General features: G+C 43.0%; 1 protein-coding gene across 1 annotated transcript in view; it reads right to left on the minus strand.

The window, feature by feature from the left end:
- The window catches only part of adamts6 (ADAM metallopeptidase with thrombospondin type 1 motif, 6), a 99,426-nt gene that overhangs the window by 57,241 nt on the left and 26,581 nt on the right, over window positions 1–15,604 (minus strand). Inside the window, exons 10-11 of the mRNA XM_074691111.1 lie at window positions 10,865–11,011; window positions 2,378–2,519 (exon numbers count right to left, since the gene is read on the minus strand). Coding sequence (XP_074547212.1) covers window positions 2,378–2,519; window positions 10,865–11,011 — 289 coding nt within the window. The remainder of the gene's footprint in view (window positions 1–2,377; window positions 2,520–10,864; window positions 11,012–15,604) is intronic.

The following is a 15,604-nucleotide window of genomic DNA, read 5'->3' on the forward strand; positions in this document are numbered from 1 at the left end:
TAAGCTAGGGCTTCAGAAACCAGACTCTTCACTCACTGGAGCTTTTATCCATCTCTGTGGTCACGTCCGTCCAGAGTCACAAAGGGCATCTCTTCACAGACCAAATGGATGAGATGAAAAGGTCTAATAAAGCTTCGTTGGAAGCCGAGCCGCTGGTAAATGTGTGTCTTTCATGCTGATATAAAACCACAATTATAAGCTTAGGGGCCAAAATAACAGAGCTTGATTTGAGGCCTGTTATAATCTGCTGTCAGAGATTTCTTTCAATGAAACGAAATAACTCTATGATCTCAGATAATCTCTGCCCGCTTTCTTTTCATCGTTTGGTCAAATATTTGTGTAATGCAGAACAATATGGCCTTATTTTCATTAACCTCTGAGGATTTTTGAGGATTCTGTCTCTTGTTGCTGTTTTTTCTCTGCCTGTGGTTCCCAGTATGAGCTGTCTTATGACGCATTCAGAGAAGTCTTCTCCAGGATCTGCCTTCTTATTACAGCGATGCTGAAGGATTTGAAGGTTGAAATGTGTCCATGTGACAGAAAGTGACTCAGATCTGTTCCCTTTATTGTAAAAGAAAGATATTTTCTCCTCCCAGAGACAGAAAACTTCATGTTTTCGAAACATCAACAGCTGTTTGTGCTCCGAACTTAACTGCTGACTTCTCTGTAAACTAAGACCAGAACGAGCTGGATCTGCAGTTTTAACTTTTACTGAAAGCTGGGTCCTTTCAAGAGGATTCAGAAACACAAGAACTTAGCATAAGCTAACAGGGCTAAATAAAAAGCTTAAGGAGAGGCTAACGCTAGTTTTAGACGTGGTCTTGAAAGGTTGAACTTTGGGGTTGATTTATGACTTCATCTACCGTGTGTCACTTTATAAAACTTGAAAATAAGCCAAGCTAAGAGTTTCAGACAGGATAAAGACAGGATGCTGAAATCGTGTTTTATGTTGGCAAACATAAAGACGATTTGTTTTATCTGCAAACCATGAAAAGCTACTCACTAAAAACAGCTGAGTTATGAAAGGTTTAACCCATTATGGGTGGTTTATATGGGTTTTGGGTTGTTTTTGTGCAACTCAAGCACCGAGTTAAAATCCATCAACCCAACATACATCAGCTGACCCTGCACCAATCAGACACCACACCAGGCTCCTGCTTTTTTTTACTTCTTAAGACATCAGTTTTAGCAAAGTGTTTTTCGTCATGACTGCGTTTTGTAACCATTAGTGAGGAGGGAACGCAATGCATGTGAGACCCTGCTGTACGTCTAGGTAGTGTCTGCGTGGGGAGCTCAGGCTGTATCTGCCACTGATGGCGTGGATTAACTGTCTGAAAAACTTCACCATGAATTGGTTGTTTGGGATCTGCAGCACAGACCAGCTGTCTACGCTTTACAGTAAAGACCTGCTGTCCATGTTCCACAGCACAGACTGGCTATCTGCGTTTTACAGTAAAGACCTGCTGTACATGTTCCACAGCACAGACTGGCTATCTGCGTTTTACAGTAAAGACCTGCTGTACATGTTCCACAGCACAGACCGACTGTCTGCGCTTTACAGTACAGACCTGTTGTCCATGTTCCACAGCACAGACTTGCTGTCAGAGCTTCACAGCAACATGAAATATGTCTAAAATGAAGCTGAATTTAACTACTCTTTTTATGCAGGTATTGGTTCAAATATATGGGGTTGAAACAACCCAGCATCGTGATTAAGTTGAATGCTCTGAGCATTTGGTCAGAGTATTTAACTCATCTGCTCGGTTAAAATGGACCAACCCATCTTGCTGGATCAAACAAACTCCTGTTGGGCTGGTGCTCTAATCACCCGAGGGTTGAATCATAAAACAGCCCAAAATGGGTTATTTTCAAAGAAAAGAGGCAAATAGGTCTTATTTTTAATTACTCTCAATTTTACCCCTCTTTAATCTTGTCTAAAAAATCTAAAGTGTTTTAATCCAAATAAATTCAAAACAAGAGCACGAGATCTTCACCAAATCTGGCTGAAATGATGACATCATCACATAAGGATCCTCTAACTGGTTCATGACACATTGGATGAGTGAGGCTTCAAAGGTCTGACCATGTCTTTGCCCACTACAGGCTCCCAGAGGGCCGGCCAATCAGAGGGAGGGGGGTTTGTGGAGCAGGGAGCGTTAAAGAGACAGTACCTAAAACTAAACATTTCAAAAAGAGGAGAAAAAAACTACAACAAGAGCAAAATAAAATGAATCTAGGATTAAAAAAGTATGAGTTTCATTCCTGTAAGAACTTGGATTCTCCACAGTCAAAGCATTCCTGTGAGTAAACTCCAGTTTCAGTCTTGGTTTGTCAGAGATCAGGGGACTGGTTAGTGTGGGAGATGCTGGTTTCTTACCCCATACTTGCACTGGCGTGAGGAGGCTCCGTACTGGAAGCGACACTGCTCGTCTGCGTCGTACACCTGCCCCGGGGCCACTGTTGGGTACAGGAAGTCTCGTTTCAGAGGTTCATTGTCCAGACACGTCCCCCGACCTGAGCTGTCAAAAAGACAAACCTACAATGGGATTGTTTCTTACACAGAGGAGCGTTTCTACTGAACGTATAAAAATCTATAAAAAAGAAATCATATAAAACATTTGGTGTCTGTGGTTAAACTTCAGCAAACGTCATCGATGTCATTTCCTGTTTTGATCCAATTACACTGTTTTTATTACACACATTTCTTAATGCCAGTTTTCCTTTTCTCAGTTTCAGGATATGTTTTTTAACACCAAACATTAAAGCCATCATAGATAATAACGTGTTGGTGAGAGCGTCCAAAGCTAGGCTAACATCTGGAGCAGCTCTGATCTTTATTTAGACCAAACCGGAGTAAAAATAGCATCAGGATCACAGATCCTGGAATCCCCCTCAGATTTATTTTTAGCAGCGAGCCGCCGCGGCAGGAAGCTGGTCCAGGGTCTCAGATGACATGTAGTTAATGCTGATATCACACATCAACACCTCCTCATCAAAGGCAGCGCTGAGCACGAGCAGTTTCACCAGAGGCGATCTGCCCGCCCCCTCTCTGAGATCCTGTGTCAGTCCTGCTTCAGACCCACAGAGGGGAAGAGAGATCTGGAGTCCAGGACTTGGATTCTGTTTAGTCTGTTGTGTCAGAAAGAAATGTTTGCACTCAGGAAGAAGTCATACACACTCCAGCTCTCGTCGCAGTAGCTCACAGATTCCTCCTCAGCGCGTGTTTACTCTGAGAGCACGGACACCGGCGGACTCTTCCAGAGAAATTTAGGATTATTCCTTTGACCTTTACAAACATTTAAGACACTTGAATCATCCCAAAGTGCCTGTAAACAAGCACAGATGTGTTTGATTTGGACGTGGACCTCCCCGGCTCCTCCCTGAGTCAGAGGTTCCTCTCCCGGCGAAGGATCGCGGCGAGCGTTTACTATAACACTGTGTTCTTTCCAGCTGTGGCAGCTGCAGCGTGCAGCGTGCAGGAGACGCTCCCAGTCCCTCGAAAGGAGAAGCTGGCGCGCTGACAACAATAATGCAGACGGCAGCCCGGGCCCGGAGCGCGCTCAGGCTGAATCGTTTTGACACATTTGTCTGCCTGCTCCTAAATGCAGAGAGGATGAATCGAAGTTTCCCTCTTAGCCGTTCTCCAGGGGGCGCTTAGCGAGCTCCAGAGGTACCTGCACGGGCCGTGGAGTCGCTCAGCTGAGAAAATGAAAGTGTTGCTTTTCATTTGAAGAAGAAATCGTCCAAAGATGTGTTAAAGCGTGCTCTGTGGATTCTCTAAAGTTGCTCTTAGAGGTTTTTTTTAGCTTTTTAAACTTGCTTCTCATTTTCTTTCAAAGGTTTCAGATCAGATTGTTAGAAGTTAGTTTTGGTTTTAACCTGGATAAAGTTAATCTGGCTCTTCTTTTTGATTTCATGACTCAGTGATGAAGTTAAATCTACTTTTTAAAGACTTAAATTTAAAAACTTGGACTCTGATCCTGGATTTAAAGACTCCTGACTCGACTTGGACCAAGTGTCGTCTGCACGACTCAGAAAATGGAGACGATTTAGACCAGTTTATCCACACAGACTTTTTTTTTTTTTTTGTTATGTGTTCATATTTCTTAACCCTGGTTTAAAGCTGGGACATTCAGACTCACATGTCGTCTCCATTTCTGACCAGGAAGCTCAAAGAGGTGCAGATTGAGGGGTCGCAACTGTTTTAGGGTGAAACCCAAAAGTTTTGTTGTGTTTCACCCTCATGTTAACACGTAAAACGACGTTTCAGCCGACCTAAAATGCAAACTTTTGGAAACGGCCTCCAGAGTGGGATTTTTCTGAAACGCTGCCGACACCGTTGCCGTGTAAACAGTAAGCCGGCGTTTTCAGTCACGTTGTAACTATGGTGGTGATCTACCGTATTAAGCTCGTTCTGCTCGATCTGCTGAATCTGTGACTTTTTTCACTGTGTTTTAGCATTTTTAGATGAAACGTTGTGTAAATGGGACCTCAAGCAATGCTGAATCTGGGCAAAAACAACCAGTCCCTCCAGGATGTTACGGCCTTTTTTTGTGATTGTTGTGGCTAAAATGGGTGATTTTGCAGCAGTTTTTTGGAGAAACTGCAATGCATGTCGCGATGATGTTTTTAGATGTTTTTTTGATGAAACTGCGGCAGTGAGCAAGATTTGCAAAAATGAGATAAATACATAATTTGTCTCTCTCAAAGCTGATTTATGCTTGATGCATTCAGCTCCACGCAGCTTTGTGCGGGCAAATGACATCACTTTTGCACCTACGCCCCCTCGCCTGGTCCTTTTCACGTGGAAAATTTTTAACCTGTCTGACGGAGACGTGCAGAGATCACCACGATAACCGAGTGGTAAACAATTCACGGCGTGAAATTGCGGCCGCTCTCGGTAGAGAAGAGAAATTGGTTGAAATAACTTCGAAAATCTCTGGGACAGATATGTCATGTTGTAAACAAAGTGGTGCTGTCAGGCGATTAAAAAAATTAATTTAATTAATTACAGGATTTGTAATTAATTAATCGAATTAATCGCATTTTAATCTCATATCTGCTTAAGGTCCCAAAATAAAGAATTTGAATTCCAGGACATTAAAATTACATTAAAAGACATTTAAAAATAAGGTGGGAATATAAACAACACATTTTTAGGTACCCTGAAGCATAAGGAACACATGGAAAAAGTTTTATGGTTCTATCTTTACAAAATCTACACAGTCCTGCACCTAAGATAAACTGATTTGATTTTTAGGGCGGTTTTTGCTTCTGTCACATTTTTACTCGATGTGGACTCAATTTTCACTGCAATATGAACTTCTATACTTCTATGAGGTCAGGAGAACCAGGGCTAAAGGCTAAAAACTGTGAGGAACTATGTACAAAACACTTAATTCAAGTCTTGGATCAAAGAAAAGTGAAGTATGCTCAGTTTAACATGTTCTGAACACAAACTGTTGCTGATTGGTGCAGAGCAGCCCCAAGCTGAAACATGACACCAGGAAGATGGAAGCAAATTTTCAAAGAATTCTTTAGACTTAAATACAGGACAAATATCGATCATTCAGGGCTTGTTTGATGCAGTAAAGAGTGTAGAATTACCTGTTTTTTACAGATTTGAGCAAACGGTTGATTTTCTGCAGATTTTCAAAAAGGACGTGTGAATTAACGTGATGTGGACGGCAGTCACAAATAACGCGTTAATATGCGGTGTAATTAATTAATCTAATTAACGCGTTAAAATGACAGCCCTAAAACAAAGGCAAACTCCTTCTCTTGTTCAGTACTCTGGTAGACGTACGTTTGTGATACATCGCCCCCTGCAGTTTGGGAATGGACACCAACAGACGCCGCGTGGGATAAAAAAAAAACACAAAAAGCCTCTCGTGCATCTGAGTCTTAGTCTTAGCCTTAGTCTATAGTCAATAAAAAAATTAAAGTCCATATAAACCATAAGAGGATGTTGAAGAAGTGGTTTTGAGATCAGGTGGGCTATCTATGGAGGCCCTAAAGGGACACAGGCAAAAAACATAGAACTATATGTTTTTCATACGCATGTGAAAGTTTTCTTTTACATGCGTACGCGTTAGTTCCTAAAGTGCTTGAGAAACATGTTTTTATTTTTTCTGCCTGTGTCACTTCAGGGCCTCCGTAGATATCATTTACTTTCACTTTCTATGAATGTTTCCCAGCACTCGACCACCGCCTGGAGCTAAAACTGTCTCTAAACCAACTCCAAACGCTCCAGATGAGGAGGAACACAGACTTTCTTCCTCTCCTCTCCTCATGCATCCTCTCTCCTCCTCCCTTCATCTCTTTCCTCCTGTTTCTGAAAGGATTAATCCCATTTCTCGGCTCTTCCTCCTTTGAGGATCCTCCTCGTCGTGCAGAGAGAGGCCCCGGGCTCCCTGCACGCTCAGAGCCAGCCTCACTATTTATTGGTTTGGAGGAGACAAAATAGTGGGAGTTTAAACACAGAGGCTTTTCTTTGACTCGTCGCAGAGGCTTCCTGTCCGCCGGCTTCAGCCAAATTCATTTGTCCCAGCGGAAATATCGTCTAATAAGCGAGAGCATCAGCAGTCCCCTGAGCTCTGACAGCAGCCGCTCGCGTAGACGGCGAGCAGCGCGATCGCATCAAACCAACCCAACAATTATCTCAAGGAACACACGTCTGATTCTCCAAATGTGGTCTGTGGCTCGAGCGCAGCCAAACAACCCGCTGCCTGTTAGCGTTTGGAGGAGAATAAACTGTGACTGAACTGTGAGCGCATTCATAAACCATGCTGAAAAAAGCCAAACAAAGGCCGCATATTGCTTTAGCAAGACGGTGAAACTAGGCCAGCGCCGCAGCCAAAGCTGTTTACTTGGCGAGGAGATGCATGAGCGATATCCAAAACTGTGATTCAGGGAGAGAATGGGAGGATAATTGGAGTTTACAGAACAGACAGATCCCTTTGTGACAAACATAAAAGCTAAAGGCAATAAAACCAGGAGGACAAAACAACAGACGGCTACAGTTAGCGCTGGAGCAGAGCGTCAGGACGACTTGACTCCTCGTCTCCTCTCTCAGCGGCGGATGTTCTCAGACTCTGGAGCCAGAACGAGGACAGGAAGCCGGCCGAGCGGCAGAGAAGCGGCTCTTTGTGCTCGCCGTGGGGAGCTGGCATAAAATACTGTCATCTCTGTCACAAGTGGCGCTCAGCAGCGCTCCTCTGACAGCTTTCAGCCGGAAACATCATCTGACAGCCACAGGCCGCTATTATCGGCTTTCTTGGAGGGCTGAGCTCAACACAAACACACACACACACGCAGAGACACACCACACACTCCAGCTGAAGCCTCGCACAGAGGTCACGAATTAGGATCTGAACTCTGCTCTGAGCTGGATCCAGAGAGGAGGAAAGACCAGATCCAGGTTTCTGGGTGCAGGATTCACACTTTTTGTCTTTGAATGCGTTGCTTTAGATACGCAGGCGAGAAGCAGTTTTTGTGTCACTACGTTTGGACATGAAACTGAAAAGTTCAAAGTCCAATGTGCACATTTAGAGCTGGGCACCTAATGAAACGCTTTGGTAGCATCGAGTATCAAACGGCAAACTTAGCGGCTCTGTCAACTTTTCAGACCTTTCTAGCATCTTTCAATCTACAAAAAAGCAACTAGCGACAAATCCAGCTTCTCAACGCTAAACTTGATGCATAAGCACAAACATGCGGACAGAATATGATCCACAGTTTCAACAGTTTCATTTATCAGACGCTTTTGTCTAAAGCGACGTATCACTGAAGCGACGTCTTTAGTGATATGTTTACTACTTTTCTCCTGTGTTTGTCTGGAGATCCTACATGTAACCATGGCTGCATTGTTCACATGTGAAATCAGCTGTTAGCAGCCTGTAGCATGTCAATGCTAACTGGTGCTAGGCCAGATGTTTCCCCAGAAGGTGAGGAGAAGGAGGTGAGGACGATGTGCTGGTTCTCAGGTGTGAGCTAAGAAGTGACGACATGGACCTGTCCTTCCATCCATCGTTATTGGGAACGTAAGCTCTATCTCCAATAAGATGGACGAGCTAGCTGTGCTAACCCAGCAACAGAGGGGATACCAGAGGGGATACCACTTGTCACTTCCAACTGTTCTTTTGCTTTTTGATTATTTGTTATTTTTAAGAAAACTGCTCAGAGTGGAAAATACTACAGCTAAAAAATCAAAACTAAAGATTTGTACCGTTATTTCCTTTTGTCTAAACTAACGTTATAAAATTGGTACTAAAAAAAGTATCCTTCAGGAACCAGTGTTATAAATTTCTGTTGGATAGACGATTTGTCTCCACCATTTTTATTTTTGACGGTCACAATGACCTCCGCTGTTTGTGTGTAACGCTGTGCCGGTTTGCGCCAGCCTTTCAAACATACTACTTCAACTTCAACTTTATTTTATTTGTATGGCACTTTTCATGCTTGTGCAACACAAAGTGCCTCACAGAGGATAAAAACAAAAGGGAAGACCAAACAAACAAACAAACAAACAAACAAAAAAAAATTATATATATATATATATAGAGATGCTACAACAGCAACCGCTGTTTACAGGTTTGATAAATCACTCAGTTACTTGTTTATGCCATTTAGCAATGTGTTTAGCCTCTTGTTTCTGTCTTGGCCTTTAGCTTGTGTTTTAGCCATAACTTCTTTCATAGCATGTAGCTCATGTTTTTAGCCTTTAGCTTGTGTTTCAGCCTCAACTTATTTTTTAGACTTTAACTCATTTATTATCTTTAATCTTGTATTTTAGTCTTTAGCTATTTGTTTTAGCCCCTAGCTTGTTTGTTATTTTGCTTGAAGCTTTTGTTTTAGCCTTTAGCTAATTTTTTAGCCCCTTGTTCGTGTTTTAGCCTTTAGCTCGAACTCTAGCCTTCTCCTGTTTAGCTGTCTTCCAGTCTTGAGATTATCAAATATCAATTATCAGCGTTTGTGTGTAACGCTGTGCCGGTTTGCGCCAGCCTTTCAAACATGCTAAATATAGATGCTAAAACAGCATTTGCTGTTTACAGGTTTGATAAATCACTCAGTAACTTGTTTATGGAATTTAGCAATGTTTTTAGCCTCTTGTTTCTGTCTTGGCCTTTAGCTTGTGTTTTAGCCATAACTTTTTTTATAGCATTTAGCTCATGTTTTAAGCCTTTAGCTTGTGTTTCAGCCTCAACTTATTTTTTAGACTTTAGCTCATTTACTATCTTTTAGGTTGAATTTTAGTCTTTTGCTATGTGTTTCAGCCCCTAGCTTGTTTTTTGCTTCTTGTTTGTGATTTTGCTTGAAGGTTTTATTTTTGCCTTTAGCTAATTTTTTGGCCCCTTGTTCGTGTTTTAGCCTTTAGTTCGAGCTCTAGCTTTCTCCTCTTTAGCTGTCTTCCAGTCTTGGGATTATCAAATATCATATATCAGCGTTTGGGTGTAACGCTGTGCCGGTTTGCGCCAGCCTTTCAAATGTTTTAAATATAGATGCTTAAACAGCAACCACTAAAATTTTCAGGTTTGATAAATCACTCAGTGAGCACTAAATGATCACATTAGCATTCGGCTGATGCCCCTCTCCTCTCACAGCCCAGGCTCTTCATGTTTCAGTCTTTAAGTATTTTCCAAAGTGCCGCTGCTTCAGAGTCGCTGCTGTTTCTGGAACAAAGAGGAACAAACTCTCGAGGGACGACAAAGATGGTAACCCACAAAAACATCAAACACCAGCTCGTTTATGCTCCAAAGGAAACGTTTAGAGACGAAGTTAGAGGAGCGGAGCTGGGTGTGGGTTTGACTCATCTGACGTGACACGCTCATTTCATCCATTGTTAGAGCGCAGATATTGATTTAAGTGGCTTTAACAGCTCCATGACTCACTCCGAGCTGAACGCAGCGTCTGATTTCTGTTTCTATTTTAGCGTTTGGACGTTTTGCCACGTTATTCTTCAAGCCAGCGTGGCTCTGCAGCAGAAAGGAGAAACTCTTCGACAAACAGACCTCGTTGTGATTGTTGTTTTCTGCACCCTGAATCTGGGTCCCACGGCGGGCACGGCCCACCCAGGGGCGCCGTCCGTCACTCACGTTTCATCTGAGACCACTATGACTGCTCTGTCTTTTGTTTCAGAGAGGGGAACTCCAACAACCCGACACATCAAAGTGTGTTTACAGGTCAGGGGGAGACCAGACCTCTGCAGACCGGCTCACACCTCGAGGAAGGATCGGCCACCAGCGGCGAAGCAGCCCAGTCCCTGACCGTGTGTTTACAGTGGGTCTGCTCTGCGGGGATGGAGGGGATTTTGACAGGAAGGTGGATTCAGGGATTATTTCTGATCCTGCTGCACCAAGAAGTCCAGAGATGACCCAGAGCTCAGCTTCTTCTGCAAACTTCCTGGATGTGAGGATGCAAAAATCCTTTGGGCACATCAACGACTGACAGCTTTCTACTCTCACGCCTGATAAAAACTCAGACCGACGACCATCATCTTCCTCTCAGAGTCGTCCCTCATGCCAGGCTGGCAGCTGCCGCCCTCATCCTGCCACATGTCACCATTACCGTCCTCAGTTTATCCGTCCTCTCCAGGTTTTTGTCTCCTCAGACCAAACCCACAGAGCGGCGGTCGGAGGCTGGCCGACTCATCGCTGCGGAGCACCACAGGAGCTCTGACATCGCCCGCCTTGTGGTGCAAGGAGGCAGGAGGCGAAGGCACCCGGCTATCAAACGCAGCCACAAAGAGGTCTGGCAGCCGCCGCCACGATGAAATGGATGTGAATAAAAATGAAGAGGGACGACTCGCAGGAGACACACACACACACACTCACACACACTCGGAGAACAACCATCATCCACTTACTCGAGGAAGCTGGTGATGTAGTCTTTGCTGCACGCCGACCAGGAGAACGGGTTGGTGTTGGCCGTGATGTGAGCCGCCATCAGCTTGGCCGTCTCGTGGCCTTTGGTACCGCAGGAGTTCCCGATGCCGTCGTGGTTCATCCCGAAACTGAAACACAGAAAAACAGGATTTTCGTTCATTTAAGTCTTTTTTATGTTTCCAGCTTTTTTCCAGTTTTTAGTCTTAAATTCACTTTTAGTCAAAGTGTTTTTTTCTAAAGTTTTGCATGTGTTCAGCTGTCCTGTCATGCACTTCATGTAGTGTAACAGAAAAGGTTGTGTTTTCCTGAGATAAAGACTCCATTTCCCATGAGCACTAGCACCCACTGTCATAAAGACACGACTCTCACCACTCACTGCTGCATTTGTTTTCTTTAAGACACATATAGCCTTTAGCTCATTTTTAGCCTTTAGCTCATTTTTAGCCTTTAGCTCATTTTTAGCCTTAAGCTTATTTCTTTAGTCTTCAGCTTGTTTTTAAAGCTTTTAGCTTCTTTTTTAGCCTTTGGCTTGTTTTTTTTTTTAACTTTGAGCTTATTTTTTAGCCTTTAGTTCCTTTTATAGTCTTAAGCTCATATATTAGTCTTCAGCCCCTTTTTTTAGCCTTTAGCTTCTTTTTTTAGGCTTTAATTTGTGGTTTAGCCTTTAGCTCATTTTTTACCCTTTAACTCCTTTTTTTAAGCTTTTAGCTTCTTTTTTAGCCTTTAGCTAATTTTTTAAGTCTTTAGCTTCTTGTTCAACCTTCAGCTCATTTTGTAGCCTTTAGCTCGCTTTTTATTCTATAGCTTGTTTTATTGGCATTAAGCTCATTTTGTAGACTTAAGCTCATTTTTTGTCTCTAGTTCATTTTTTATCCTCAAGCTTGTGTTTTAGCCTTTAGATTGTTCTTCACCCTTTAGCTTTTGTTTTTGCCTTAAGCTCGTTTAAACCATTTTGCTCATTTTTTTAGCTTTAGCTTCTTTTTAGGATTTAGCTCGCTTTTTAGCCTTTAGCTTGTTTTATTGGCTTTTACCTCATTTTTTAGACTTTAGCTCATGTTTTAGCCTCTATTTCTTGTTTTTGCCTTAAGCTCGTTTAAACCATTTTGCTCATTTTTTAGCTTTTGATTCATGCTTTAGCCTTTAGCTCGTGGTTTAGCTTTCAACTTGTTTTGTAGCCTTTTGCAAATTTTTTAGCCTCTAGCTTGTGTTTTTACTTTTACTTATTGTTTAGACTTCAGCTTATTTATTATCATATAGCTTGTATTTCAGTCTGTAGCTTTTTGTTTTAGTCTCTAGCTTGTTTTTCGCCTCTTGTTTGTGTTTTTAGCCTTGGAAGTGTTGAGAACTTAAATCCACAGCAGCACCTGTTGCAGGTAAGCGATGCTGCTAACTCAGAGAGCCTGTTACAGGAAAACATCCCTTCATGTTGATAAATTAAACACGTAAAAAGGGAAATATCAGGGATTTGATGAAGTTTAATGGTCGATTTCCAACATTTTTATCTTGTGGACAAAAACAAAACAAAGGTTTCTCTGAGTTTTTATCATCAGTGAATTATTTCAGCTCATTTTCTAGTCTTTGACTTAGAAAACTGGTGATGATGTTTGTTAATGGACTCCCACAAACCAACAGACATCATCACGGTCTGATTTATAAAGCACATATCAGAAGAGACACGGGAGAAGCTGCAAATGTTGGTGTAATTTGCATAAATTGGAAGAATCGAGCCTCTTTTTTTCTGTTAAGACGGATCAGAATCAGAGGCTGGACTCAGGAAGGCTCTGAATCCTGATCCTCTGTGACCTCTGGTCTCCACGCGACCCCCGTCTCCAGCGGTTAAACACACGGTTCAGACGGGCTCAGGGTGGACGCTGGCTCGGGTCGCCGGCTGCAGGACGTGTCTCTCCGCGGCCCGAGCTGTAAACATTCAGCTCCGTGGCTCTGAAACAGCTGTGAGGAGGGGTCAGAGGTCAAACCCCGTCTGGGGCACGGCAGGAACGAAGAAAAGGTCCTAATCACCACTCTGATGCCTGGCTGTCAATCAGCGGCTGCAGGTCTGAGCAGGCCGGGGGGAGTCTGTGCAGACGGAGCGAGGACACTTCAAACACACAGACCCAAAGCCCGTCCCGAGGCCCCGGAGCTGCTGGAGAATCCATCCCACACCGAGGGCCGAATAAATCTCCCCAACAATTCATTTCTGCTCATCTGTCTGGGTTTCATCTGCGAGGGGCTCTCACTTTCCAGCAGCTGCAGTCGAAGCTGACTTCTCCTCTCAGGCTCTAATGCAGAAACCAAACCCGGCACATCGCGCAGACCCAACCTGTTTTTCTAAGACCGGCGTTTATGACATTTTAGCCCGCTCTGGAAATAAATCAGCCCGCTCCGAACCCCGCTGCACAGCGTTTTTTTACACGTCCTCAAGAAGCAGAGACTATTTTTACAACTGCCCCACAACAGAAGCAGACACGAGACATAATAAAGGAAATCGCCATCTCGCTGAGGTCTCCCGAGAGGGATACGTAGACTAATACATCATCATTATTTAGCTTTATATTCAGGAGGACGGAGCCAGAGGTATGTGGACGCTGACATTTGCATGAGGAAGTATGTGGAGGAGAAAGAGGAGGGCTGAAAACAGAGGGTTAAGATCAGGTATTACAGAAACAGACGAAGGAAAAGAGGAAAATCTTCAGCAGAGTCCTTTTCTTTCATGAACTTTGATTCGACTTATTTTGGCTTCAAACTGCACGGGAAATAAAAATCTGCTGCTGAAATCTGATCTTTTCAAATGTGTGAATCAAAAATCTGAGCGTGTTTCAGCCTCAGGATAATCTGTGCAAATTTATGCACGCGCTGGATTATGTCAGAGCAGATTACATAATGCAGCAGACTCTGACAACAACATGAAGGAGACGGTGGACGGGAAAAGACGCTCCGGTTTAAATGCATTCATTAAATTTTGTTGCATTTTATTCATTTATGTCATATTTTTAAGTTTTTTTCTAAGTGCATGTTATCTTTTTTTTTATAAGACGGCTGAACAAAGAATTAAGAATTTAAGAATTATGGTGATGGATGTTTTCTTTCTGCTTCTGCCTCAAATAAAATTTCTGTAATCCTCCTCATTTTGCTCAAATTCTGCAAAAACTATAATTGATTATGTCTTATTTCCTGAAGAAGTTGTCTTATTAGGCTCAAAATGAGCCACAGTCACCTGACAGGTCCAAAATAATGTCTTCATCCAAGATATTAAAAGACCAAAATGACGCTTTAGTTGGTTTTTAAGTGTAAATAAAATCTGCTAATGAAGCGTCAGAAAAATGCACTAGTTCAGCTTCTTGTGAAAAGACATTTTTCTGGATTTGTCAGGTGATTGTGATTCATGTTGAGTCTAAAAAGACGACTTTGTTAAAGATGCTTTCAGAAGGGTCTGTTTTAATGTGACTGCAGCGCCACCTTCTGGCCTGGAGTCTCACACACACTGTCGTAAAGATGTGACTTTTAACCAGGCATGTGTTTGTTCTGGAACAAATTTTCTTTGTTCAAGTCAAATTTTAAGCAACTTTTTCTAGCAGCCCGGTGCTACGACGTATCAGTAGGCTAACGTGACAACAAGCTAACTGTCAGTTTGTACAGTTGTTTAGTAGCCGTCCATATTTAGCGCTATAAGCAGCGATGCTACAACGTATCTGTAGGCTAACGTGACAACAAGCTAACTGTCAGTTTGTACAGTAGTTTGGTAGCCGTCCATATGTAGTGCTATCGGCAGCCCAGTGCTACAACGTACCAGTAGGCTAACATGTCAACAAGCTAACTGTCAGTTTTGTACAGCAGTTTAGTAGCCATCCATATGTAGCACTATTGGCAGCAATGCTACAAGGTATCTGTAGGCTAACATGTCAACAAGCTAACTGTCAGTTTGTACAGCAGTTTAGTAGCAGTCTATATGTAGCGCTATCGGCAGCCAAGTGCTACGTATTTGTAGGCTAACATGACAACAAGCTAGCTGTCAGTTAATACAGTAGTTTAGTAGCTGTCCATTTGTAGCGCTATTGGCAGCCCAGTGCTACAATGTATCTGTAGGCTAATGTGACAACAAGCTAACTGTCAGTTGGTTGGTAGGGTAGTTTAGTAGCCGACCATATGTAGCGCTATCGGCAGCCAACTTCTATGACGTATCTGTATGCTAAGGTGACAACAAGCTTACTGTCAGTTTGTACAGCAGTTTAGTAGCAGTCCATATGTAGTGCTATCGGCAGTCCAGTGCTACATTGTATCTGTAGGCTAACATGTCATCAAGTCAACTGTCAGTTTGTACTGTAGTTAAGTAGTCGTCGTCTGTATGTAGTGCTATCGGCGGCCTGGTGCCGTAAGATGTGTCTGTAATGTGTACGCTAGAGAATCCTGGTTCTGTCCGTCCAGTCATCCACCAATCAGCGCTAACGTAACCTCACTCTGCATTTTACTGATAGACTCTCAAGTTTGAATCAACATTAGCACAAACAGATTAGCCCTTTTAGCCTTTAGCTCGTGCTCTATCTCTCTCCTGTTTCTCTTTCTTCTGCTCTTCTGTCCTTTTTCTGTCTGACTGTTAGGCTCCAGTGTCCACCATCACTACAAAATTAATCACAGAAATCACAGATCTCTCTTCTCACGACTAAACTTGACGTGTCGTAAATCGATCTGGTCCCGTTCGACCCGATCAGGAAGCTAAGAAGTAG

Source organism: Halichoeres trimaculatus, unplaced genomic scaffold, assembly GCF_033239565.1.
Source record: "Halichoeres trimaculatus isolate MK-OKI-2021-1 unplaced genomic scaffold, fHalTri1.1 fHalTri1_scaffold_16, whole genome shotgun sequence".
Classification (NCBI taxonomy): domain Eukaryota; kingdom Metazoa; phylum Chordata; class Actinopteri; order Labriformes; family Labridae; genus Halichoeres; species Halichoeres trimaculatus.